Raw genomic sequence first — 22,633 nt, 5'->3', positions numbered from 1 at the left:
AAATCCAAATTTTCTTCTGTGTAACAAATAACACTTCATATCTGTGCTTCTACTTTCCCTTTATCTGAGTGTTTTCACATGTGCTCATTTCACTAGCTCACGTAAGCAAACTCATTATTTAATTTATCTCCGTTAACTTAGGTAGAAATGGTCTTCCTTCCTGTAAGTAGAATACTTAATTAAGGACAGGAAAGGATTTGCAGGAACTTCCTTCAAATGTAATTATCCTTTAGTGTTCACAGTGTTCTGAAATTTGCAATGCAACTCTGATCAAAATCGGTATACAAAAGGCATTTGGGCAAGGGGAGATTTTGGGGAAGATGGGAAGAATCAGATTCATCTGTCCTTGCCTGTGACTGTATCCATACAAAAGATTAAGGCCTCTCCAACTTTAGACACTAGCTTGTTCTGACATGCTGTATCACTACTTTGGTATAGTTAATAGGATTCCAGTTTTATTATTTCCCTTTGCCCTGTAGTCCAACACCGAATAAATGCCACAAAAGAGGAAATAACTGAAGAGGTGAGTAACTTCCCTGTCTATGAAACTGCCCTCTTTTCTAGTTGATAGAATTCTTTGGTCTTTCTAAATTACTTTTTCTGCCCTCCTGCTGATAGAGGAGTGATTTCCAGCTTCTTGAAGAGAGCTGAAGTTTGATAAAAAGCCTGTTCTCTTTTCTAGCTTAGCAGGATGATTAAGGAACACTGCATCTCTGTCAAAAGTGTTTCAGAGCCATTGTGACTGAAGCAAAATAAATTGGAACAGAGCAAGCAGGTAATGTAAATAATTGCACCATCTCAAATTTACAGAAAACAGCACAGTTTAGAATAAATTTTGCATGCATTGCAGAATGGCCAAACTTGTCTCTCTGTTGTTGTTGTTGTTGTTTTACTCCCTTCCACCCCAAAGCAGAAAATTCTATTTAAGAACTCTTTTCAGTGTTTATATTTCAAGAAAAAGGAAATGTTAAGCCTCAGGGAAAGAGTAAATATCCATTAGAAATCTAAGTTTTTGTTTTTTTTTAATCTCATGCTTCGCTATATACTGATGTAGTTATAATATCTATTGTCCAAAATCATCATCTGAGAAATTTTAGACAAGAAATTTACAATGCCTGAATACAGAGTGAAAGTGAGAAATAGTAGAAAGTAAAATGAAGCATTGAAACTAAGTTTCCCTTGGTGGTGGCAAAAACTTTTCCTGAAAATGTCTAGGTTTAGCAATAGCAACAGCACTTAGACTTACATATCATTTTGCAGTGCTTTACAGCATTCTCTGAATGATTTATAAATGTCAGCATATTGCCCCCAACAATCTAGGTCCTCATTTTACCAACCTAGGAAGGATGGAAGACAGAGTCATCCTTGAATTGGTCAGAATCGAACTTCACGCTTGGGCAGAGTCAATCTGCAATATTGCAGAGTCAATCTGCAACCTGCTATTGCATTCTAACCACTGTGCCACCACAGCTTAATTCGAACTATTATACAAAATGTTGTATAATTGTCAGTTTGAATGCTCCTAGCAATTTTGAATATAATCAAGATTTATATTTAGGCATATTAAATATTAACAATATTGGTAGCAAACCTGCCACTATTAGAAGTGTCAAATCCTATTCATGTTCCAAGGCATGCTTAAAATCACTTTTAATTGCAAAGTAATAAAGTACAATTCACTTTTAATTGCAAAGACTATCCATGGAGAGGTGTAATTACCAACCCGACTATGTCATTGTCACAGAAAAGATATAGATAATGTTAATGCAAACTGATAGCTTTTAATGAGAATATCAGCTTTTTGGTATGCTTTTCTCACGTACAGCTAAATAAAAATATCTGCAAACATAAATCCATATGAAATACCTAAAGTCCAAGCCTGTTCGCTTCCCATTTTCAGGAATCCCTGGGTCAGGACACATATCTGAGGCAACAGCATCTCCTCCTTGACTCACTGTAATAGAAAAAGAATGAGCTATCACATTTGATAAGCTATACTTTAAATACAACTTTTTAGGAAGACAGAGAGAATCATGAAAAGTTCAATTCATTATCCATTAAGAATAAGCTGTCTTTGCGGGGTTTACTCTGCTAGTGGTGTCTAATTCTAGGGGCCAGTCATGTGGCCAGCCTGACATCATGCTATAGCACAGAGTGTATGGCAAAACATAGAACGCTGTTACCTTTCTGCATGTTTATATGCGGTACCTGTTCATCTATTTGCATTTCATGTTTTCAAACTGCTAGATTGGCAGGAGCTGAGACAAGAGATGGAAGCTCACTCTGTCTCGTAGCACTCCGATCTCAAACTGCTAAGCTATTGACCTTTAATAGTATGGGGCTCAGCATCTTAACCACTGAGTCATGACGTCTCTCAATTAAGAGTAACCATAGATCTATATTTCACACAGGAGACGAATTAAATGGTGTTGACTGATTCATGACATTTCATTCTACTTACACTAGGGTTACCAGATCAGGTCTGCAAATATCTACACCCTTGCTGGCATTTAGGGTTCAGCCGGACTTCTGCAGCCCTATTTATTTATTATTACATTTATAACCAAAGCTACCTTGTGATAATTTCCAACAAAATTTGATAACAATAAAACTCAAAGAAAATGTATCAAAATCATAAAAAACACATTATTGTTGGAGGCACTAATCCAATAGTAATGCTTCTTCGGGAACTTTTCACAAGAATCTTGCAGAATGGTAGATATAATTCACCTTCCTTAAGCTCTCAAAGCAGTAAGATACCTCATGTTCGGTTTTTTTTACCTGATTTACACATCCTGTTTTGAGAGAAGGGTGGGAATTTCTCCATTTTTACACAGGATATATGCTATAGGATACACTGGATTTCATCCTATCTGGGACTGAATCAAGGCCTAAGCAGCCAGATGTTATTGTATGGAATTAAAACCACCACCAGGAATTGGCTGGATGGACTTCTGTACTTTAAACGGTCATAGAGTGTCACATAGTGCACACAATGACTTTGAAAATCAGGAATGGCTTATGCACAATAAACAATGGCATTAAAATTACGACTACTTGTGGAAAATGGTTAATTTATTTTCTTTAAGGCTGTAGTACATTTAAGAACGTTTTAAGATGATATGGATCTGTGTGGGTTCACAGGAGGGGAATAGCAAGCTTATAAATGGGTTTAACACCCTCAAATGAGAAATCTTTACTGTGATTTCTTGAGACAATATAGTGAATTTTAGCTGAAAGCGGAACCTTGGCACCTGAAATATTTTCAAAAATCAATTTCTATTGAAACGACAGCATTACAGAAATTATATATGATGAGAGATACTGTGTTTTTGCATACACATAGTTGGGCACACATATAGAGAACAAAGCTCTTCTAAGTGACCAATTTCTGGCATCTAGTGCTATTTCCTCCATAAACCACTGAAACTTAAGTCATTATTACACATTTTAACATTCAAGACTTTAGAATGTCTACCTTGGCAAGTCTATTATTTTGGAAAGACATGAAATATAAACCTCTTCTGCTCTGTCTAGCATATGAGAAATCTAATGTACATTAACATTTTTTTTTATATTTCTACAGAATAATTTCTTTCTCTTTGGCAAGATTTGTTTTCAGCATCAATAGGTAGAAATTATGACAGCAGAAGAAACTGGAAATAATCAGTGACACATTTTTAGAAGATAGATTTAACATTTAATTTAATTGCATCACCGAGGTAAAATGTGAGAAAATTATATTTGACAAGCAAGGTTTAGGAAGTACCTATTCATCTTCTTTTTTAAATAGATAATTATAACTATAATTAGTATCAAGAATCAAACAATATACACAACAACCACTTAAAGCAATAGGTTTCACTCCAAAATTCTGACAAACTGCATCAGCTAATCTGAAAAGCCAATATGGGACATTTAAAATGTTTGGTTTTATATCTGCTGCCCCCAGTCAGATTCCCCAGTGATTCAACCTTTTTATTTTCAAGTGTTTTTCCATTAGGATTTCGTTCAACCCCGGTGTGACCTTATAGCCAGAAAGTATTATCTGCATGCTCTTCCTCAACAAGGTCCTAACAATTATGGATTAACAATAATAGTTTTTAGCACACAAACACCAAGTTTATTGCACAGCACTCTAAATCAAACCTTATTATACCTTAATGCAAAGTGTGAATACCTAAGATAGGAAATTGTTCATCCCCTAACATAGAAAGTTGGTCTTTTGGTTCATACAGAGTACAGAAAACTCAGCACACTGACTCTCAGCAATTGATTAAGGCCCTTCCACTTACCATAGCTGTAAATTTGGAACTTATTAGCAATCCAATACAGTTGGGCTTTGGGGCTTATAAATATCTCCACGCCTTCTACAGGCTGGTGAGAAGGTGGATTTGGATATTCTGGCAAAGATTGTCCCATTTTAATGTCAATATAGTTTATAACCTGAGACCAATAGTGGTTTCCACTTACCTTAGCTACCGTTTTGGAACTGTGAGCGCACATATGCGCATGCTTCGCTCACATGCTGCACTTCTGCACATGCACAGAACCTTCTGTGCATACGCAGAGCGTCCATGATGACATCTGGGTGGGTGGGCGGAGCCTCCCACCGCCACCACTACCGGTTCGCCCAAACGGGAGCGAACTGGTAGAAACCCACCACTGCCTGAGATCCACAACTATACACAAGCCTTGAAAACTTGGACTGTGGCTCTGAGAAATGTCAATGATTGTAAACAAATTGTAACAGAAAAGCCTTACAATATCTGACTGGAAGGGTATCCTAGTTATATTTTAGATAGATAGATAGATAGATAGATAGATAGATAGATAGATAGATAGATAGATAGATAGATAGATAGATAGTCAGTCTTTTGGAATATAGTTAAAGGCCTATAATTCAAAATTTGATGGATGTGAAGTATAGTTCTGCTAAAGGCTCAATTCAGCTCTGCTAAACTTCTAGAATTCCCAATAGGAATTGGGAACTCTAGAATTTTCTAGAAGTATAATAATCACTTCTACAGGATAGTGAAAATATCCAAGATTGAGCCAATTGATTTCATTTTGTTATATCTATAAAAAGAACAAACATTTTTGGGTAGTTTGTGACTTTCCAGAGAATCTGATCATACAATACGTCATATATCACAAAATTATGTATAAAAGTTTCAACACCAAAAATTTATGTTAACTATATTGGATTCTGACCTTGATTTTATTCAAAGAAGCAAATCATAATCAAACTATATATCTTTCAATCTCTACTAAGATTATTTTTATCTTACAATATATAAGTCCTCTAGAACTATTTTGAATATACTCTTTTATTTTTCAACAGTTTCCAAGTCACTCTTCATGGTTAATATATCACAGTACCTTTTCAGCATCAATCCCCAGATTTGTGTGAGGGTGTTCCTCATTTCAAGCTTCATAAGTTGCTGAATAAAAAAGGAACACCGTGATCTCAGAATCTTTGAGCAATTTTTGTTTCATTTAAATAGGATTCACATCAGCACACATGTTCTCCTCCTTGCTATAAAGAGTAAAATGTGGCTAAAAATTATGTCAGAATAAGTAATGTATATTTATTGACTCCCCAAGAGAAAAAAAAAAACATGCCAGGAATTAACATGGTATTTTATTCATAGACTTTCCATGAAAAATATTCAGGGATTGACTTCCGGGTGGCTCCGCTTCATTAATGGCGGGCTATCTCAGACCGCCAGTTCCGTGTGATTCTGTAGAGGCGCTTAGACAGCGTTAATCTGCTGTCAAGCGACTTGGAAATCTCTTCCCTCGGGCAAAGAGGGGGAGGTGAGCATTTGGGCTGAAGTAGAGCCCCAGGAAAGCACCAGGAAGATTCCTGGTAGCTTGATGGGAACGCTCCTTCTATAGCCCGAAAAAAAGCTCCAGAATCCGGAACGCTTTTGCCAAATGGCAGAACAAAACGCAGCGTCCATCTCCGCAACTGAAATGGATTATTGAAGGACTCTAACGCGGACAGAGCTGAAAACTGGAGCGTTAGCATTTGATTGTAACAAGATTTTAACTCCCTGATAGAGAATGTATTCGTAGTCAAGATTGGAGATGATGAAAGGAAATGGAGTTTTGTGTATTGCAAGTAAATGGCATTTCGTATATTGAAAGTGAAAGTTAAGGAAATGCTTATTACAATTGCTGGCATGGAATCTTTAAGAAGAATATACCAAGATATTTTTTTAAATGGAATTTTTATTTTTTATTTTTTATCCTTTTTTATCTTTTTATTACAGTGTTTAAGAAGAAAAGTTTATTGAATTTTTCTTTTTTCTTTTTCTTTTTCTTTTTTTCCCCCTTCTTCTTGGTATTAGTTAGTTTAAAAATGGCTTTCAAGCAAAGAGATTTAACTACTTCTAAAATACTGGAAATTTCCTCACTTCAGATACAGAAATTGAAAGAAGGTATTAAAGATGGCTTAAGGAATTTTTTACAGGAGCTTATGGAGCTCCAGGAGCTTATGGAGATCTTTCAGAAATAGATCAAAAATTTGATGAAATGGAGAAAGAAATATTGGATTTTAAAGATATGGTGGAAGAACAGAGGAGGGAGATGAAAAAATTAAAGGAATCAATTGATCCATTATTGCTATCTAGTATTCAAACAGAGGAAAGACTGGAAGAAATTAACCAAATTAATTTAGATTTGCAAAGGAAAATAGATGAAGTTCAAATTAATTTGAATTTAGAAAATAAAATAGATGATATTCGGGTTAAGGTAGATAGGACAGATAAAGAAAGGGTTATATTACAATATAAATTAATGGAATATGCTATAAGGGTGAGAGGATTAAAAGAATGTAAGGAAGAAAATTTGAAAGAGATTTTTATTCAGGCCTTTGCTCAGATAGATGGAGTGGAACCAGAAGATTTTGAAGTTAATATTGAAAAAAATTATCGTGTTAATTCTTGGTTGGCAAGGCAGAAGTGTTTACCGAGAGATGTGGTTATTTATTTTACAAATAAGAAGATTAGGTATGGAATTTTGCAAACATTTTATAAAAATAAATTTCAAATACTAGGACAAGATATAATAATGATGAAGGAAATTCCTCCTAAAATGTTAAGAAAGAGAAAAGAATTTGCCTTTTTAGTGGATGAGCTTAAGAAACATCAGATATATTTCAGATGGGAGATTCCAGCTGGCTTAACAGTGAATTATAAAGGAAGAAAGTATTTTCTTAATACAGTTTTTAAAGCATGGGATTTCTACACTAATGTATTAAAGATTGGGAACCCTTTATCGATAGATGTTAAGTTGAATGGTGAATAGATGGTGGAAAATGTGTAAGATAGAAAATAAGGGGAGTGAGAATGTTTAATTTTATTATATATGATTATGGTTAATTTTTGTAAATGATTTATTTTGGATATAAATGTGTAATTTTAGGGGTACTATTTGATATATTTGAGGTATAAAGGAATAGGAAGATGGAATATTGTTTAATTTTGGAGGATAGATAGTAAAATTTAATTTGGATTAAGTATTATATTTGAGAGATGGATGTAATGTTGTTATATGGTTAACTAAAATTTAATTGTTATAACTGATATATTTTGGATAAGTTATAGGTGTAATTTTAATAATGTTATTTGATATAAGTAAGGTAAAGTGAAGATTTTAATTATTACAATTGATTTATTGTGGAGATAATATAGGATTAATAATAATATTTGTAATCTGATTTGATGTATGTAAATGATACCGAAGGTATGAAAAGATGGATTATTGTTTATCCTTGGAGGCTGGACAGTAAAATTTAAGAAATTAAGTTGGAAATATGAACTATTCTTGAGAGACTGCTTAAGGAAGAAAGACATTTCAGAAGAATCCTTGGTGAATATTGGAAGATGGAACGTTGTTTTGGTACTGATTGATGAAGGTTGGATATTAAAAACTATGTACTTTAATGAAGAACAAATACGAACTCAATTGGAAATTTCTGAGATCGGGGAGTCGAGGTTTTAAGGAGTGACTATGGATTATGATTTGTGTTATATTTTAATTTTTGACTGTTAGTTTTATACCCTGTATTCGGTTCTAGGAAGTCCTGGGGGGTGGGGGAAGGGAGGGGAAGGGAGGGGGAGGGGGGATGAGGTAGAAAATGGATTGATGGTTAATGTACAGAGATGATTGAAGATGTATAATCAATGTAAGATCGGAGCTGCCTGGCTATCATTTCATAATGATGGGAAGGAAGGAAGTAAAAGAGAGAAGGAGGTAGGAAAGAGAAGAGGAGGAAGAGGAAAGGAAGGAAGAGGGATAGAAGAGGGAGAAGAAAGGAGTAGGGAGGAAGGAGGAGAGGAGGTAGATGAGAGAGGGGGAGGATGGTCGTGGAAAGTAGAAGAAGGTAGAGAAGGGAAGAGAGTTAAAGGAAGGGGGTGGTGACCGGGCAGGTCCAATTAATTGTATATGATGGTACATTAAATATGTTATTGGATATGAATGTTAAAATAAAACTTTTTATAAAAAAAAAATATTTAGGGATTTGTCATTTTGGTACAATATTCTATATTGTGATGGAATGTTGTCTGGATTCCCAGGAGAGAGGGAGTGCATTCCAGAGAAGCAAAAGACAGCAAAGCTGAGATAGCTTGTGTGGAGAAAAAGAAAGTTAAAACAGTTTTTCCCTATTAGGTCTTAAAATATATGTTTAATGGTGCAAGTAGTTTGTTTTAGTTTGGTAAGATTAGTGTCCATACATAAGGAACAATAAAGTACATATCAACATATCTTCCTTGAAGCATGAAATATATGTAGATCGTCATACATATTATCATTAGAAAATTCACACCACAATTGGTATAGAAACAAGGAAGCTTATTCAGGAGAGTAAACTACCTAGTATGTTGAAACAAACTTAGCTGTCAAGTTGTTTTAAATCAGAGATCAGTGAAAAGGGAAGGGGTTACAATGAAAATTCCAAATAGTGAACTGTAATGTATTTGAATTTTAGGAGGGAAATTTGGGCGGGAAAATGCACGTTGCTGATTGGCTGATGCCTCAGCCAAAATACTATTTAACGAGGGGTTTTTGCCTGTTGGCTTTTGCTGGGATCACAATAAACCAAAGAGCTGTTGTCACTTGTATCGTCTCCTGCCTCTTCATTGCCCGAACTTAACACGAACCATGACATTTGAATTTTTATTTTACATTTACAATAGTGTTTTCCTGCAATTCAAATGTGTTTTCTTTTTAAAAAGCAACTTTTTGAGGAAGAAGATGTTTCGCTTCGCATCCAAGAATCTTCATCAATTTTCCTGCAAGTTTACGTTTTCATAAATCGAGACAGAATTTCAATTTTTAATTAAATCAATTAAATTAGGATGAACTCATTTTGGGGACAATTTTCCAATTTGCCCCATGAAAGAATTGGCTTTAAAATGCATATATTCTCATAAATATGAGCATAATTATATTAATAATTGAAACAAAATTGAGCTGACAGAAACAGATTGTTCTCATATTAAGCTCTCAGCCAGCTTAAATATGTAGCTACATAAAAAATATAATACAAAAATTATATGTTCCAGCAATATAATTTATTAAAATTACAGGTATGCTAACTCTTTTTAACAAATATGGAAAGTTAGTTGAGCCTTAAATCAGTGTAAGAAATGCTATTGAATGAGGATCCCAAGTAGGCTTTAGAATCTTATCTCAGTATATAGGTCTAACTAGACCAAATTAATGATGTATGATTTTATTTACTCCCATTTTCCTTCTCTTCTATCCTCTTTTCACTGTTCTTTCATTCAATAAATCTTAAAACTGAAATGGGGGACTGATATGGATTTGTTCTTGTTCGTTGTATTTTTAAGGGATCATCTACCTGCCTACATGGTTCAGAATAGTTATTCTGTTGGTGCCTAAGGCTGAGGGAAAAAACACCATATATTTCACATATAATTCAGATTATGTAACAAATGTTTGCTGGTATGGGGAATTATTTTCTATAATGAAAAAATAATGAATATAATATGTTCAGGTACAGGTCGTCCTCATTTGCTGATGGAAATTGGAACTGGGGACTCAATTGCTAAGCAACATGGTTCTAAGGCACAATGTCACATTACCATGCCAACTTAAAATTGCAGGTCTGGCAAGGCCTGGATTGACTTTAAACAGCTGTCCTTTAAAATTTGGCTAGCATCAGGGATTGAATTGCTAACAGAACACTGCACATGGCTGGTAATACATAAAGAGATCAAGAACAACCAAGTGAATCACATTTTCTTTATCAGTCCTTAAATAAAGATTATCCAGCAAGGTAGTCAAGGAGGCCTTGATACCATAGCCAGTTTGAAAATGGGCCAAAACAATCTGCTTCTATTGCACTTGGAGCTTAATAACCCATCTATCTTTATGGATACTTTGAGAATGGGGCTAGAAGTATTACTATTATGACATCTGGAAATTATTCATGCCAGATTTGTAACTGCTGACTTTTTTTATTTTCTTTTTTGGACATCTGAATTAGTTCATGTTCTCCTGAAGAGCAAGGAAGAGGCATTCAAGAAGCTTTCCTTTGAAGTGTTTTGTTATGCAACAAATTTCAGGCATTTTTAAAAAAATAAAAATACACTGTATTATACAATATACAGTCTATAGCAGGGGTCTCCAACCTTGGCAACTTTAAGACTTGTGGACTTCAACTCCCAGAGTTCCTCAGCCAGCAAAGCCACAAGTCCACAAGTCTTAAAGTTGCCAAGGTTGGAGACCCCTGGTCTATAGTACATGAGGGTTACAAAATTATTTATTCAGTTTAAAGCATCTGTTTAAACCTAATATTGGTTTTACATTGAAAGGTTTTCAATTTTTTTTAAATAGAAAGGATTTCTTAGTTTTGCTGAAAATACAATAACAGAGGTTTGTTTTCCAGTAATCTCCTTTTCAGGTAAATAACAGCCTTTGTCTTTCATTTTTATTCTCCTTCTGTCTATCTCCAGTGTGATTAATGATTATACTTACTATTATATACTGAATTAAAATTGGGGGGGGGGGACTTGCTGCAAAAAATATTTCCTATGAAAGAGGCAGGAATTGCTGCCATTAGATTCCCCAGACTTTCTGTATTTCATCTATTTCTGTATTTCATCTATTTCTGTAATTAGATTACTGAAAAGACAGTAGGAATTTGCCCCACCCTTTCCAAATTAATAGTACTTCCAAATATAATTCCGGAGTATTTTAAAAGAAGAAAATACATTTTAAAGCAATCCTGAGATGAGAAACTATGCAGGACGTGCTTTAATTACTTTCTAACGATAGTAAACCTTCATCACAAATTTTAAAATTCAAATTGAAATAAGATTGTTTCAGATCAAAGCCATTGATAATTACATTTGCAAAATTATTAGTGAAAATAAAAAAAAGAAAAACTAAGGAATTAGCATACCTTACAGAGGCTAATAACAGAGGCATATAACAAAGTGCACCCCACAACAATATGCCTCTTCAGAAATTACTTCAAATATTAGCAGTTCCCTTCTTTTGCTAGTTACATGTATACAAATAAAGATGCTAATTAATCTGTTTCTTTTGCAATGACACTGTAGGGATCTTAATACCTTGGAAACAGAATGATTATTTCTGTTTGTTTTGTGTTCTGTTGGTTGATGAACAATTCAAATGACAACATCATTCTTAATGATAAAGTGATTAAGTTTTTGTCAAAGCAACAAGACAATAACATCATGATGGACATTGTGATATTTTATCATAAGTGACACTGTCAGCTTCCTAATCGATAAATGATGTGCCTGAGCTGCTTCAATTGCCTCACCAATAAGCATGGAAGATTAAGCCAGAAGAAATACATGTTAGCATCAAAAATGCATTTAAACCAGAAGATTGCAAGATAATAATGATCTATTTTATGAAAATGTTTATTATTTTGCTTTCAAAATCAAAAGTAAAGCAGGAGGAGGAGAAGGAGGAGGAAAAGGAGAAGAAGAAAAAAGAGGAAAAAGGAAGAAGAAGAAAAAGAATCACAGCCTGAAACAAGATAGCTTTCTTTCGTAAACAGCAGGCACTTGATAAGCTGTAAAGTGCCCAGTAAGCTTCTACTCTTCTATGAAAAGTAAATTCACTTCTGCTGTTATTACTAATTTATATCAGTGGTGGGTTTCAATTTTTTTTACTAATGGTTCTGTGGGTGTGGCTTGGTGGGGGGCGTGGCATGGCTTGGGGGGCGTGGCAGGGGAAGGATACTGTAAAATCTCCATTCCCTCCTCACTCCAGAGGAAGGTTACTGCAAAATCCTCATTTCCTCCTGATCAACTGGGACTTGGAAGGCAGAGAATAGATAGGGGCGGGGCCAGTCAGAGGTGGTATTTACCGGTTCTCCGAACTACTCAAAATTTCTGCTACCGGTTCTCCGAACTACTCAAAATATCCGCTACCAGTTTTCCAGAACTGGTCAGAACTTGCTGAAACCCACCACTGATTTATATATAACAACAGCGAAAAAATATAAAAATAATATAACTGACAAAATCTGCACTACTATTGACTTCTGTAGTTTGTTTAAGGCTATGATTCTGTCATTAACCAGGTTGACAAAGGATTAAGGGTCTACATGAGTTTTCAGCTGTGTGCTTGAAGAATGACCACAGTCACATACAGAAAGCTTCATTTCTAGCATCTCTTGATCTGGCTCTTGATCCTGAATCAGTGGAGAGCTATGGTCAATCAATGTATTCCAGTTTTAAAAGAAGTGTTTCTTATCCAGAGTTTATTGGATGTAATATTTTATCATACCTGTCTACTGGCAACTAGCTGTCTGGAGATGGTGAGCAGAATACACACTACGAAGTGTACAGTACCACTCAGTGACTCTTGATACCATTAATGGTGGTAACACATCACAATAATTGATGGATTGCCTAGTAGATTTGGGTCTATAAGGTAGTCTTTTAAAATAGTACCAAGGTTTTAAGTTATATCTAAAGAACAATGCTAGAGGACTACACTTTCACTTTAGGCTACAGGCTTTTATTTTGTTTCCTGTAGTGTCCATTAACTATGTGAAATCCAGAATCCAGAACTTTGGCCTGATGGTGATATGCTGATAGTTGCCAACTGTTTTCCAGGCACAATTAAAGATTATTATTATAAATCCACCTATTTTAGTACATAATTCTGGGCCATGAACAGCACATACAAAGCCAATATAAAAATTCATAAGTCATTAAGAAAATATAGTATAAGGGGGGGAGGAGTAAAGAACCAAGGGCCAGAGAAGAACATACATAAATTGAGTCCCCAATATTATGACTCTAAGCTTTAGAACTGAAAAGCCCAGTTTTAACAATTTCCCCAAAGGCCAAAAAAATCAGAGAAGGGCAGGGACTATGACAGAGAAAACTGCAGAGGTTGGTTGACTTTTGACGGTCCACAGTTTGAGGACTGACTATAGGAAAAAATACTTATGTCACCACTAACCAGTTCAGATAATGAGATTAGAGGCAAAACCTTTTTAAAGATGTCCCTGTTTTCTGTTTTATTTCATATATTGAGCACATGGGAGAGGACAGTTTCCTGCAAGAATCCCAAACTATGGAGAACATCCTCTCAAATATTTTTTTAACACATCTTTCTACTTTCAGAAACATAATCAAGCACCTGTTAGGTGCAAGAAACCAGGAACTAGGATAAAGTTCAGAAAGCACTATAAGTTTATTCCATGCAACCTACACACAAGAATCTGGTCAAATAATGGTCGAGGCAAATTTGGACCAGATCAGAGTCTACAGATTTCATGGGCGGTCTCTTTTAGTGGGTGTAGGGACTCAAGACTGATGATGCATTTGACTTCTCCCTCAGGCTCACCTGGTCCTCTCCTACAGCAGGTCCTTTTCAGCAAGGGTTTAGTCTATTAACTTTTTTTTTTTATGAGACGTAACTTTATTTTAAAAAAAATCAAGACCCAACTTGAATACCTTCTGCATAGAAAGTAGAAAATAGAGAAATGTAAATTGAATTACTGTTGTTACTACAGCAGTAATTCACAGATTTCATAGCCTTCGTACCTTGTTGCCACAGACTACTGATAGATTAATTCATCTATCTACACAGTTGCCAAGGACTACTTAAGAAGAATGTTGCAACTCAAGTGGCCTTTAATGGAAAAACTAATGATTCCTTCCAAAGTATATCTAACTGATTAATTAATTTATGTATGTAGGTAATAGCTTAACTTTTACTAATGTTAGATCTCTGCTTTAGTCATTGTTGGAAATGATGAATTGCTGATTTATTATGCTGTGCTTTTCACCATGTATTGCCTTGCTCAAAGGAAATTCAGAACAGCCTCTGGAGGAGTCACTTTTTAAAAATGATAATCTTAAATATTTTTGTCACAGTGAGTCACAGATGGCACAAATAGCTTACAGTCAAGGACATATTCTCAGATTCACAATAAAATACCTAAAATTAACTTTGTAATTTTTTAGCTAACTTCAAAATTTATTTTTTTCTCCACGTGCCAATTTTTCTATATTCATGTTCAAAGATAGTCTTTCACATTTTCATTCAACAGCATCGTCTTTTTAGACAAGGGCAAAAAAAATGAAGCAATTTTTAGTACATTTTAGTATATTTATATAAGAGGAAGTACCACTGAAAACAACAGGATATATTTCTGCATTGACTTTCATGAGGCTAAAATGCAAGAGGTCTAGAATCCAACCACATCAAAATAAAGGAAGTCTGTTAAAAGGGATCCTGCCATGTTTGTGGACCCATGGTCAAATGTCCTTTTGGAGTCCCTCAACACCACCCTAACCAGTCCAGTATTCTAATTTTTTTTCTTCAGATTGTTAACTTGCCCAACACTTATCAAGTATAACCCTTCCCTCTTTTTTGTCTTTTCTGCTTTTAAAATATTTTACAGTGTTGCTAGGATGCTTTAATCATCCAACACAATTGTACTTATTATTTGGCTAACACAGTGATGAAATCCATTTTTTTACTACTAGTTCTGTGGGCGTGGTTTGGTAGGCATGGTGTGGCTTGGTGGGCATGGCAGGGAAAGGATACTGCAAAATCTCCATTCCGACCCCACTCCAGGGGAAGGATATTGCAAAATCTCTATTCCCATCCCACTCGGGGGCCAGCCAGAGGTGATATTTGCCGGTTCTCTGAACTGCTCAAAATTTCCACTATCAGTTCTCCAGAATCTGCTGGATTTCACCCCTGGGCTAACATCCCTATTCCCTAGCACCTTTTACTGCATAATTGTTGAAATAGGATGTAGAGAAAAAAAATATTGGGTGCTAGGGCATGACTGTGTGGATCTTTGTTCCATAATATATATGAACGGTTTGTAAAAACTTTTTGTTTTTAAAATCAGGTTTTCATTATTGTTATTTATTTATTTATTATTTATTTGCATTTATATCCCGCCCTTCTCCGAAGACTCAGGGCGGCTTACACTATGTTAGCAATAGTCTTCATTCTATTTGTATATTTATATACAAAGTCAACTTATTGCCCCCAACAATCTGGGTCCTCATTTTACCTACCTTATAAAGGATGGAAGGCTGAGTCAACCTTGGACCAGGTGGGACTAGAACCTGCAGTAATTGCAGGCAGCTGCTGTTAATAACAGACTGCATTAGTAGTCTGAGCCACAGAGGCCCCTAAAGATCTTCTAAGCCTTTTACCTCAATTTCATGCTGTAAATGGGTCTACCAACTGCCAAGTTAATAGATAGAATAGAATTTATTGGACAAGTGTGATTGGACACACAAGGAATTTGTTTTGGTACATATGCTCTCAGTGTACATAAAAGAAAAAAAAATACCTTCATCAAAGGTACAACATTTACAACACAAATGATGGTCATAGGTTGCAATTTAACCCTTAGTGATAGCAACAAAAAGTTACAGTCATACAGTCATAAGTGGAAAGAGATTGGTGATGAAAACGATGAGAAGATTAATAGTGGTGTAGATTTAGTAAATAGTTTGACATTGTTGAGGGAATTATTTGTTTAGCAGAGTGATGGCCTTCGGGAAAAAACTATTCTTGTGTCTAGTTGTTCTGGTGTGCAATGCTCTATAGTGTCATTTTGATGGTAGGAGTTGAAACAGTTTATGTCCTGGATGGGAGGGATCTGTAAATATTTTCACGGCCCTTTTCTTGATTCGTGCAGTATACAGGTCTTCAATGGAAGGCAGGTTGGTAGCAATTATTTTTTCTGCAGTTCTAATTATCCTCTGAAGTCTGTGTCTTTCTTGTTGGGTTGCAGAACCAAACCAGACAGACTCAATAATTATAGAGGTGCAAATGACAGACTCAATAATTCCTCTGTAGAACTGGATCAGTAGCTCCTTGGGCAGTTTGAGCTTTCTGAGTTGGTGCAGAAAGAACAGTCTTTGTTGTCCTTTTTTGATGATGTTTTTGATGTTAACTGTCCATTTTAGATCTCGTGATATGATAGAACCTAGAAATTTGAAGGTTTCTACTGTTGATACTATGTTGTCAAGTATTGTGAGAGGTGAAAGTATGGAAGGGTTTCTCTTAAAGTCTACCACCATTTCTACAGTTTTGAGTGTGTTCAGTTCCAGATTGTTACGGTTGCACTACAAGGCTAGTCATTCGACCTCATGTCTATATGCAGATTTGTCATTGTCTTGAATGAGACCAATCATCTGCGAACTTCAGTAGTTTAACAGATGAATCATTGGAGATGCAGTCATTTGTATACAGAGAGAAGAGAAGTGAGGAGAGCACACAGCCTTGGGGGGCCCCTGTGCTAATTGTACAGGTATCTGAAGTGATCCCGCTTAGCTTTACCTGCTGCTTCATCAGCTTATTAATCAGCTTATTTACAGATATTATAATCTTACAAATTGATTTCTTTATAATTTATTATTGATGCTTTTCTCTACATGGTTTTAAAACAAACAGCTAAACAATACACACAGTTTTAAGAAATAGATTTAACAGGGTGTTCTTATTTTATTTTACCTCATGAAGTAATCTACAGAATAATTGAATAAAAAAAAACTGGTAAATTTGGACACCAGATAACTACTTGAACTTAATTATCCTTGTCAAAGAACCTCATCAAAAATCAGCAAGCAGACTTTTGGGTTTTCCCAAGTCTTTTGTGTATAGGCATCATGCCACCATAACAGATGCAAGCTGTTTGCAGAGATCCCAAAGCTTCACCTGGACATGTTTCATATACCACTGATTATAATTTAGTTTTTTTAAAAATTATATTGATAACAATGCCTGATGTAGTAGAAATAGCTGCTGGATAAAATTCACACTTTTTGAATTCAAACGCAAGAGTACAGCACAATCTTTGAGAAGCAGAAGTGGATTTCATACTTAAATTGAGATCATTATACAAATTGTGTAATTGTACAATTTATTATAATCTTTCCAGAGCACCAGTTTGGCATCAGGCTAGAAACTAGTGAGTTCTATTCGTGCCTTAGGTACAAAGCCAGCTGGGTCTCCTGGGCCAGTTAATCTCTCTCAGCCCTAGGAAGGAGAAAATGGCAAACCATTTCTGAAAAGTCTTGCCAAGAAAACTGCAGGAACTTCTATGGGCTGTCTCCAAGAATCAGACATGATTGATGGAAATTTCCTCTGTCCAGGGACAGATGCTGAAGCTTCCTTTAGAGTGGATGGTCTCCCACATTTTCTTTTTATTTTTTTTAAACTTCATTTTTTTTAAAAAAACTAAAAAGTTTGGTGATGCATTGCATGGCAGACAATACACAAACAAACAAAAAAATATGGTATCTGTGTGGTCCTCCCATTCAGTCTTAGAGTTCCATAGCCACTTGTCGCAAAATGGCACAAAAATAACTGAAAAATGAGTACAAACTCTTGATCAACAGTAGTCTAAGATAATCTGCCTATGAGAAATCAATTTGACTGGAGCCTACATACTACTAGAAGATTGTTGCAACAAGGAGGGATCCTAAACAGAAGCAATCAGTTCTCCAAATGTTTAAGGGGGTAGGTGGGAGAGAAAGCGAGAGAAAGGTGCAGGCACCATTTTAAAATCTAATAAGACTAGATGGGACAGCTTTAAAACAGGAGCTGTAAGCCATTCAGAGTCATATACAGTATACAAAAGAGAGAGAAGGAAGAGGGGGGAAAGAGGGAGGGAGACAGAAAGAGAGAGAGAGAGAGAGAATAATCAAAAATACATTTCCTTTCAGAGAAGGATATCTGATAAATGTAAGTACTTCTTTATATTGCAGTCTGAATCTTCTTTCTTTCTTATTCTCATTCAACTAAATTGTATTAAGTCCAATTTTTCCAGACTGATCTGGGGATTTTCTTACCATATGCTGAAATCTGAATCTCCTCATTCCTTAAGTAGTAGATTGCCTATATGTCTTATTACAAGAAATAGTGAGTAACACATAAGGTAATTTACCTAATGCACACACAGAGTGCCACAATCTATTGTAGATTTCAGTCTGCTGGAAGGAATAACTGGTACCAAGTAAAGAAAAAGCCCAATGACAATGTAAAGGCACCCAACAAATTCAGGCTTACCATCAGCAAGGCAACAATTTCTCTCCCCAGTTCCCATCATCCAGGAGGCACTTCAGTCACTTCATATTTTTCCAGGAAATGCTTTGCAACTCTGCCACTACAAAAAGTTTCCACTTTTTTTTTTTTTGTTAAAGCATCAAGCAGTTGTCCCTTAAAGCTCTATTCATTTGAGTTAATTTTGTTCCCTTTATAAACAGTCATGGTTCAAAATTGCCTTGGATGGCTTAGTTTACTGGAGCTGCAGGCAGAATTCTGATAGGAGTACTTGAATGTATCCTGCTGGAATGCTTGGAAGCAAAGCGTTCTCTAAACATTACTTGCAATGCTGGCAAAAGTCTGGAATAAGGTATTTAATTTATGTGAATAATTAAGACAGCCTTTTAAACTTGGGTTTAAGTTCCTATGAGGCAAAACCGAAGAGACCTGAACCTTCACCTCCACCACATTTTCTGGAAATGCTTCCTGACATCTGTAGAGATGTTCATTCAAAAATCATTCACAGTATCACCATTTGTTTACGCAATAATTTCTTGTGAATGTTTCATTCCCATTAGCAGGAAGTAAGAATAAAAGGAAGATAGTAAATAGATACTAGAAATATGACAATTCAGACAATTCAAGTTTCTTGCACAGCCTTTACAATTCTCTGAAAAATAGATCCATGGCCCAGACATGTATTATCCGTCTATTGCTTTACCTCATTATTAATACAGCTTCTAAGATTTTTCATGTCATCTCTAATGTTCTTTTCCCAACAGAAAAAAAAGTTACTACTTTTGTATTGATTAAGCACAGCAATAGCATGACTCTATTAACTTCCAAGGGATTCTATTAAGTGCAACTACATCGCAAAAAAGGCTTTAAGAGTTGTAAACCTAATCTTGCATAGCTTCTTCTCCAAAAACACTACACTACTAACCAGAGCATATAAAACATTTGCTAGACCAATTCTTGAATACAGCTCGACTGTCTGGAACCCTCACCACATTTCTGACATCAATACAATTGAACGTGTCCAGAAATATTTTACAAGACGAGTTCTCCACTCCTCCAAATACAACAAAATACCTTATGTCACCAGACTTGAAATCCTGGGATTAGAAAATTTAGAACTACACCGCCTTTGACATGACCTGAGTTTAACTCATAGAATCATCTATTACAATGTCCTTCCTATTGAAGACTACTTCAGCTTCAATTGCAACAATACACAAGCACACAATAGATTTAAGCTTAATGTTAACCTCTCCAATCTTGACTGCAGAAAATATGACTTCAGTAACAGAGTTGTTAATACTTGAAATATACTACCTGACTCTGTGGTCTCTTCCCAAAATCCCCAAAGCTTCAACCAAAAACTGTCTACTATTGACCTCACCCCATTCCTAAGAGGTCTGTAAGGGGCGTGCATAAGAGCACAAGTGTGCCTACTGTCCTGCCCTATTGTTTCCTTTCATTATATCCAATTAATATAGATATTACATACTCATGCTTATATATATGCTTATATATTGTATAGTTATTTCAGGATTATGCTTATATATACTGTGTGACAAAATAAATAAAAATAAATAAATAAAAGTTAAACCTTTTATAGCTTTTCTCTTAGGTTCTCTCTTCAAATTTTACCAACTTGAAAGTTTAGTGTAGCTACTAAAAACTCTTTCAATTTTGTTAGAAATATTATTATTATTTTATTTTATTATTATTTATTAGATTTTTATACCGCCCTTCTCCTGAAGGACTCAGGGCGGTGTACAGCCAAGAATAAAACTCAATATATATACAATTAAAACCAGAAGTTAAAACAAAGCAAATTACAGAAAAAAAGGCCGACCTTAAAATTTAAAAATTTAAAAACCCTAAAATAGTAAAAACCCAATTTAAAATAGTAAAACTATTATGCCAGTCCCTCTTGAATAAATAAGTGTGTTTTTAGCTCACAGCGAAAGGTCCGAAGATCAGGCACTTGGCGTAAGCCAGGGGGAAGTTCGTTCCAGAGTCCATGGAAGTCTTACAATGAAGTCAAGACAAATAATGTAACAGTGCCTGATAAAACTGAATTCTGAAGACTGAATTTATGCAAAGAAAGGGATTCCATCTACTCTTTTCGTAGTTGATCCTACTATCAAATGCCCTAACTCTTCTAACAAAAGCCAGGAAAAGCTCCATTTTTTCAAATGTGCAAAATTTTTCCAAAGGTGCAAAAAGTCATTTGCACCTCTATAACTGTCTGGTTCAGTTCTGCAACCCAACAAGAAAGACACAGACTTCAGAGGATAATTAGAACTGCAGAAAAAATAATTGCTACCAACCTGCCTTCCATTGAAGACCTGTATACTGCACGAATCAAGAAGAAGGCCGTGAAAATATTCACAGATCCCTCACATCCAGGACATAAACTATTTCAACTCCTACCCTCAAAATGACGCTATAGAGCATTGCACACCAGAACAACTAGACACAAGAATAGTTTTTTCCCGAAGGCCATCACTCTGCTAAACAAATAATTACCTCTACACTGTCAAACTATTTACTAAATCTGCACTACTATTAATCTTTTCATCGTTCCCATCACCAATCTCTTTCCACTAATGACTGTATGACTGTAACTTTGTTGCTGGCAATCCTTATGATTTATATTGATATATTGACCATCATTTATGTTGTAAATGTTGTACCTTGATGAGCGTATCTTTTCTTTTATGTATACTGAGAGCATATGCACCAAGACAAATTCCTTGTGTGTCCAATCACACTTGGCCAATAAAAAATTCTATTCTATTCTATTCTATTCTATTCTATTCTATTCTATTCTATTCTATTCTATTCTATTCTATTCTATTCTATTCTATTCTAATGCTTTTTTTCTGCCATTTATTCAGAAATGTTAAGGAAAAAGTTAATTTTCCACTATGTTTTCAATTGGAAAATTTAATAGTCCATCATTCTAAATCTGTACATTTTATGAGTTTTCCAAAGAAAGAATACTCTATTTCTCTCTGCTAAATTTCATTCTCTTATTTTCTGCCAATTCCTACATATTATCGAGATGATTTTGAATATCATTTCCATCTTCAGGAGTAATACTCACCCCACTCAATTTTGTGTCATCTGCAAAACTGATACATGTTCCCTCCACTTTTTCATTCAAATCATTAATAACAAGTTTGGAAAATATAGGGAGTAGATTGAACACTGGGGCATCCAACTAAATATCCAATGTGATTTCATGAAGGACCATTGGAATGTGATACCTTAGTTAGCTCTATATCCAATTATGCTTAAGTAGTATGCTAATCATAATTTTTCTGATATCAAGTTACATTGTGTCTACAGCAGTCCCACAATCTACTATGTTGTACAATTTTTAAAAAGGAGAGTAGATTAGTGTGCAAGTCTTGTGTTAATAGCTCCACACTAATTTCTGTTAAGTTCCACATTGTTTTCAAGATTTTTAGACTTCATTCTCTTTATGAACTGTTTGTTTGTTTGTTGTAAAAAAAGTAATAAAAAAAGTAATAATAAAAAAAAAATGAACTGTTTGTATCAAGTCAGAAAGAATGATGTATAGTTCTTTTGATTCTCTTCCATTTTCATTTTTCTGAAAATAGAAATAAAATATTCTTTCCTCTAGTTATCTGTTTCTTTACCAGTATTTCAGTATTTCACAATAACAAAAAAGATCCAGCCAATGAAAAGAGTATATCCTTCTATAGGATATAACTCATTTAACATTAGAGGTTTAAACTCATTCAAAGCTAAACAATTGTTCCCTAATCATGTTTCCTTTAAATTTAACTTCAATCACATCTCTTCATCTTTTAGTATTCTGTTCCTCTTTTATGAAAATCTATACCTTGTCTGAGAATACTGAACAAAAATATCAAAGGAGTGATTTTGCTTTTTTCTATTTAGTTATCTTTACTAAGCAGCTGGTATATTAACTGTTGTCATTTCCTTTTATGTGAGTTTATTTAACTTAACCTCTCCTGATTTTATTAGCATCCTTCCTCCACCCAAAATCTGAGTTTTAGTTTTCCTGATACCATCATTA

At 35.0% G+C, this 22,633-nt stretch overlaps 1 protein-coding gene across 1 annotated transcript in view; it reads right to left on the bottom strand.

Annotated features, from left to right (window-relative positions):
• Positions 1–22,633, bottom strand: part of CSMD1 (CUB and Sushi multiple domains 1) — a 1,133,931-nt gene that overhangs the window by 334,713 nt on the left and 776,585 nt on the right. Inside the window, exon 8 of the mRNA XM_058177365.1 lies at positions 1,867–1,954. Coding sequence (XP_058033348.1) covers positions 1,867–1,954 — 88 coding nt within the window. The remainder of the gene's footprint in view (positions 1–1,866; positions 1,955–22,633) is intronic.

This window comes from Ahaetulla prasina, chromosome 1, assembly GCF_028640845.1.
Source record: "Ahaetulla prasina isolate Xishuangbanna chromosome 1, ASM2864084v1, whole genome shotgun sequence".
Classification (NCBI taxonomy): domain Eukaryota; kingdom Metazoa; phylum Chordata; class Lepidosauria; order Squamata; family Colubridae; genus Ahaetulla; species Ahaetulla prasina.
This window is presented reverse-complemented; position numbering and strand designations above follow the sequence as displayed.